A 6,745-nucleotide genomic window follows, 5' to 3' on the forward strand; every position below is an offset into this window, starting at 1 on the left:
GGAAGTGTTTTGTGGAACTGACCCCGGTCTCCCCCTACTCCCCCATGTGCTGGCAGGCCTCTCTTCTTCTTCACTGGTTTTTAACAGTGGCTGACAACCAACATAATTAAGTTTGACCACCGTCTGCCCTGGAGAATGGACATGGTAATAAATCCTACCCATAAACCCGATGCATTGGGCACTAATGTGGTAATCCTGCGCTCCTTCATTCCACCTTTCCTGGTTTTTTTTTTGTTTTTTTTGTTTTGTTTTCTGTTTGTTTTTTGTTTGTTTGTTGTTTTTTTTTTGATTAAATGGTGTCACTCGTGGCCATACTCAGTACCCTCGCTGACTGCGTGCATCACTGCCTCCTCAGCCTGATATTGCTCAGTGTTTACAGAAAGCGATGGGATGCTACTCAGTGTTTGGATTTGCTTCTTTAACGCTGTTTGGTACAGTGTCGCTATCTTGTGGACAGTGGGAGTGTTTCGGCATCGCTTTGCCGCGATCGTTCAGTTTGGATGCAGCAGGGATCCGTAGAGAGGAGCAAGCGTCTCCTTAGCAACGGAACGACCAGCAGCAGGATTGGATTTTTCTTGAAAGAGAAACGTATTCGGCTTTTAGTATACCAAGTAAATCCGTAATGGCAGCAGGGCCAGCAACCAGCCCTTCCGTGTTTCTTCTCACGGTGAACGGGCAGATTGAGGGAGCGAACGTGAGTGGGCTTTCTGTGTTTTAGCCGAGCCTAGCAGCTAATTATTCAGCTAGCATTATTAGCGCCCGAGGTAGCGTGTACCATGGATTTGTCTCATTACTCAGTTTATGTTTCCTTACATCCAGATGTAAAGCAGATGTTTTGTTGTTTTATTTTAGTTTCCAGAATATGACAACTTATACTGCAAATATTGTTTTGTCTACGGCCACGACTGGGCTCCCACCACGGTGAGTTGCTGTCATATCACTTTCTAAAATCTTAAGACTATTTGAAGGTGCAGCAACAGTGTTACATGTAGTAAAGACACGATTACTCTGATGAAGGGTCATGAATTCTTTACTAAAGAACGAATGGTTAACATTCAGCCTTGTTATCGCCCCTCCTCAAAGTTATTGTCTGTTTGTTTTCCTCTAGGGGTTGGAGGAAGGCATCACGCAAATTGCCAGTAAAAGCAGTCAGGCGTCGCACAGGTTAATATGGAACTTCCCACTGGAAGCAACATTTAAGAGCACAAATCCATCTGGATGTGAGCATTACACAGACACATATGCACACACACACACACACACACACACACACACACACACACACACACACACACACACACACACACACACACACACACACACACAAACACTTGGTTAATTTGTAGCAGTTAACTTCTTTTTTCAAAAATATTATACCCTTTAGAAGAAGTATAGAGAAGGTCAGCAGGAGTTGCACTGTCTATGTGGATCTAGAGAAAGCATATGATAGGGTGTTGAGAGAGGAACTGTGGTACTACATGAGGAAGTCAGGAGTGGCAGAGAAGTATGTGAGGGTGTTGTGAAGAAGCATGCACAGGCAGAGTGGAGCAGGTGGAGATGAGTGTCAGGGGTGATTTGTGATAGACGGATGGCAGCAAGAGTGAAAAGGAAGGTTTGCAAGATGCTAGGTTTGCAAGTGAGACCTGCTATGATGTATGGAGACAGTGGCACTGATGAAAAAAACAGGAGGCCGAGCTGAAGATATTAGGAATTTCATTGGAAGTGACCGGGGTGGTTAAGATTAGAAATGAGTACGTCAGAGGGATAGCACATGTTGAGCGGTTTGGAGACAAAGTCAGAGAGGCAAAGCTGAGATGGTTTGGATGTGTGCAGATGAAGGATAGTGGTTATACTGGACAAAGGATTTTGAATATGGAGTTGCCAGGCAGGAGGAAAAGAGGAAGACCACAGAGGATTTGGTGGAGACTGTTGTTGTGACAGAGGAGGATGCTAGGGACAGGGTGAAGAGGAAGCTGATGATTTGCTGTAGTGACCACTAAAGGGAGCCACTCAAAGGTGGTCTAGTAATAATAAATAAAAGTTACTATATACATAGAATTTATTTATGACTTCCTGTTTATTTTCCAGGGCCTCAGCTTGTGGTGAGTGTGTACGGTCCAGATGTTTTTGGCAACGATGTGGTCAGGGGCTACGGATCAACGCACATCCCCTTCGCACCGGGAAAGTCAGTACTGCTCCCATCTACTTCCTCTTTGTTTTTTTACCCAACACCATTTTCAGATGACTTGTGCTCACCTTTAAGCTATGTCAGCAGTGTGGCCGCCGCTTGCTTCTTTCAACAGAGAACGTGTGAAATAGAAAAGAATCTTATTTTTATTCTTCAGACATACAAAAACCATCCCCATGTTTGTTCCTGAGCCCACATGGAGACTTCAGAAGTTCACAGGGTGAGATGTGCGATCAGTGTGCAGTCTTGTCTCTGTCTCAGCAGCTCTGCTGGCTTGTGATCTCAGAGCATTACTAAATAGTTCCACTCTGTGTGTGTGTGTATGTGCGTGTGCATAACTCCAGCTAAATATAGTCTTATACCTGTGTGATGAGAATACTTAACATTGTTTTGCATTGCTTTCCTGCTTCCGTTTTTTAGTGTGGGGAAAAACCTGCACCAACGCATTCCCAGCTCATGTTATCTCCTGACAACACAAGGTTGCGTAACCTTGGTGGCACGCAGTTGTGGGCAAATGTTTGGGCACCTCTGGGAAAATTATGTAATTTGTTGTCCTGTGGTTAATACTGAAATACAACAACAAAAGTGCACTTGTGTTTTGGCCACTTGTCTACTTGTATAGCCTGACCGTGTCCTCAAAAACTCATTGGGTCCTAAATCACTCGTTAGTATTTGTAAGGTTAATCAAGCATCAGCAGTTTTATGGTAATTAGAAAGCTTTGAAAAAATAATGAACTTGTACACGTAGACCCTGGGCCCAACTAAGCAACTGACTGAAGACCTGAACGTGAAGCCAGCTGATGGCTACAAAGTTGAAGGTTGATTTATCAAACAGCATGTAAAAAGTGGCTAGATTGTATAACAGGACAATGATAAAGTAGACCTCAAATCTACCATCAACTTCTTCATTAAACTTAAGGTTAAGGTTTTGGAGTGGCCCCTAAAATCCTCTGACTTTAAGATCATTGACAAGTTATTTAGATGCTGTTGGGAGCAGTAAAGCGTCACTTTCTGTGTGCCAGGAAGCACTTTACCTCAGAAGATTTACCGAAACAAATGTGAAATATTTCATTAACAACTTAATACTGAAGTTTTTTTATAATTAAATTGCCTTAAAAACACTCCAGGGTAGGACAAGACAGAGAAAACTGTCCGTCTCGAGGTAAACACATTATTAAGGCGTGTGAGAATGCTGAACACTGTACTCAAAGATGGCAAAGTTTAGTTGACAGCTGTGTATCTTTCTGTGTATAACGTGTTCCCTTCCTTTGTTTAGGTGGTTGATGGGACGGCGACCCGAGTACACAGATCCTAAAGTTGTGGCCCAGGGTGAAGGCAGAGAAGGTCTGTGGCACTTTCTTGTATTTCTTAAATGTTCCAACACTAGCATGCTACAGTTACACTAGGGAAAACAGTGGTTGGAGACCAGGGCTCGATCAAAATGAGTGCAGTCGTGCAGTGAAATTGCCATCTTGTTGCTTTTGAAATGGTTGTTTAGAAGATGGGGACCAAGTCTGCGACCACTCGCAATCAGGTTGTCTTCAAAGTGACTTTGGTGCATCAAGACGGCGATAAAACAGCAATAAGATGGAGATTGTTGGCTATCAGTTTGCTGATAGTTTGATAAATCAGCTAATCGCAAGTCTACACTATATTGCCATAAGTATTCGCTCATCTGCCTTCACATGCATATGAACTTGAGTGACACCCCATTCTTAATCCACAAGGTTTAATATGATGTCGGCCCACCCTTTACAGCCATAACAGCTTCAACTTGTCTGGGAAGGCTTTCCACAAGGTTTAGGAGTGTTTATGGGAATTTTTGACCATTCTTCCAGAAGCCCATTTGGGATGTCAGACACTGACGCTGGACAGGAAGATCTGGCTCGCAGTCTCCACCCTAATTCATCCCAAAGGTTTTCTATCAGGTTGAGGTCAGGACTCTGTGCAGGCCAGTCAAGTTCTTCCACACCAAACTCCCTCATCCATGTCTTTATGGACCCGCTTTGTGCACTTGTGCACAGTCATGTTGGAACAGAAACGGGCCATCCCGAAACTGTTCCCACAAGGTTGGGAGAAAAAAAATCTTTACACTTGCCACAAAGCAGTCAGACATGTACCATTCTCCTGGAAACTGTCAAACCCAGACTCTTCCATCGGATCGCCAGACGGAGAAGCGTGATTCATCCCTACAGAGAACACGTCTCCACTGCTCTAGAGTCCAGTGGCAGTGTGCTTTACCCCACTGCATCCAACACTTTGCATTGAGCTTGGTGATGTCAGGCTTGGATGCAGCTTCTCGGCCATGGAAACCCATTCCATGAAGCTCTCTACACTGTTCTTGAGCTAATCTGAAGGCCACATGAAGTTTGGAGGTCTGTAGTGATTGACTCTGCAGAAAGTTGGTGACCTCTATTTACTACACATCTCTACACATCAGACCCCGCTCTGATTTTACATGGTCTACCACTCTGTGGATGAGTTGCTGTCATTTTTAATCACTTCCACTTTGTCATACTACCACTAACAAGTGACTGCTTAATATTTATTAGCGAGGAAATTTCACGACTGGACTTGTTGCACAGGTGGCATCCTATCACGGTACCACGCTGGAATTCACTGAGCTCCTGAGACCCATTCTTTCACTAATGTTTGTAGAAGCAGTCTGCTTGGTTTTAAACATCTGTGGCCGTGGAAGTGATTGGAACACCTGAATTCAATCATTCTGTTGGGTGATCAAATACTTTTGGGTATATAGTGTACATACACAGAAATTCACATTACTTCCTTACATTCAGAATCCAACCAGAACCTCATAGATTTGAAACAGAAATTCCTTCACAAATAGCGGCATACTGCAACAAGTAGTACAACCGCCTGGCAACCAGTTGAGCAGAGTCCTCTATTGTAAAGACACACGCAGCAGACAAGTTGTGCTCATTGGTGCAGACTGATTGTAAAGTGCTGGCAATGTGTCTGTGTTTATAAATTAAACGGCAATTATTGGCAAACCTTCCCTAATCGGACAGTGACTGCGATCAGTCAGACTGTGATTGTTTGAGGACAGGTTGCCAAATTCTAGGGCAACCTCTGGTATTCTGGAGGTTGAGGGTGTTGCTTCTTCAAAATTTGTTGTAATCATTGATTTTTCGTAGTCGTAAGGAGGTTGCCATCAGGTTTTTACTCTAGTGTGACTGCACCATTAGATTCATAGCAGGTCAGTACAGAAACATGACCTGTTTATGTATCTACAAACTTTTGGGCATTAATTTGTATAAGGTGACCATTAAATTTCACAAGTCATACATTACTCTGCACTACTCTGTATTTTCCAGGGTCTGGTTATCAATGTGAACTGTGTATCTTTTTTTTTTTTTACGTTGCAGTGACTAGGGTTCGTTCGCAAGGCTTCGTCTCAGTCTCTTTTCACATCATGACTAAAGACATGAAGAAAATGGGTTACGACACAGGACCATCGGGCCCGCCAAACTCACAGTCTGCCACATCTGGCTGGTCAGCAGAGGAACAACCGTACAACATATAATCACATGAGCCTGCAGGAAATTTGGGACAAAGAACATCTCCTTATTACTACTACATGCTGAGCCCCTGGTGTCCTGGAAGGTGATGTTTTCTGCGCAGCAGCTTCCTCCCAATGACAATGAGTGTGTTGCAAATGCAACAGTCACAACAATGTGTGCGTCTGGAAATATTGTCTAGAGATGAAATTATTTGAATGCAGTGGTTTCAGATATACATTTTGTATCATTTAAAATTTTTCACTTTTCTAAAATAAACAATAAAACAAAAATAAACTGATCACTGCAGTTGTTACAAACACATTCCCAGCCTAAAAACAACATGCAAGGAGACACACCAGAGTTGACAGAGCTGAAGTGATACACAGTTTATTTTGAACCAGTTGCAGCTACAGTTGTCCTCATCCAACAGGGTGCGGCCTGCTGCGTTCATTTGTTTAGATGCCGTTAAAATACCACAATGACTTTTCCTACAAAAACCCATTACACAGAATAATAAGGTATACAGAAGAACAGTATGTTACAATAGTACAAATGATAAATTATATTATACAGTTATAATGCCAACGGGTTGAGCACATATCCAATAAAAAAAAGCAGCCTGCTCCCAGTACTATGAGAAAGGTAAATAGACATGAAAAGAAAAAAAAAAAAAAAGAATAAAGGAGGCTGTTTATGTATATAAAGACAGACAGCCCATAAGGTCAGTTAGTCCTCTTGATAAAAGCATAGTGAATACATAACGCAGAGGAGCTCGCTACACACAGGCCACATTTTCACTGCACCATAGCCACGACTGAAACTGCTTCCAGGGATCAAGAAGAAGTGTCCGACTGTTTCGGAGTGACCGTTACTGTGAGGCCTTTGTCCTCTTTTCAATGCATCTATAAACTTTTCTGCAATCACTGGAGTAAAGTTTAAGGTCAGGCCCGCAGTGAAATAAAGGCCGGTGAGAAGGTGACACATCTTAGCTTAGAGTATCATAGTAGCATTTCCATAAACAAGACTTAATGAGCAA

The 6,745-nt window shown here is 42.9% G+C and overlaps 1 protein-coding gene across 1 annotated transcript; it reads left to right on the top strand.

Annotated features, from left to right (window-relative positions):
* Nucleotides 1-512: 512 nt before the first annotated feature.
* Nucleotides 513-5,957, top strand: b9d1 (B9 protein domain 1). The gene is made up of 7 exons (XM_030736114.1): nt 513-694; nt 853-921; nt 1,109-1,220; nt 2,089-2,185; nt 2,346-2,408; nt 3,465-3,532; nt 5,575-5,957. Exons 1-7 carry the CDS (start codon nt 623-625, stop codon nt 5,730-5,732), a joined length of 639 nt encoding a protein of 212 aa, XP_030591974.1. The 5' UTR covers nt 513-622; the 3' UTR covers nt 5,733-5,957.
* The last annotated feature ends 788 nt before the right edge of the window (nt 5,958-6,745 follow it).

This window comes from Archocentrus centrarchus, chromosome 8 (genome assembly GCF_007364275.1).
Source record: "Archocentrus centrarchus isolate MPI-CPG fArcCen1 chromosome 8, fArcCen1, whole genome shotgun sequence".
NCBI lineage: Eukaryota > Metazoa > Chordata > Actinopteri > Cichliformes > Cichlidae > Archocentrus > Archocentrus centrarchus.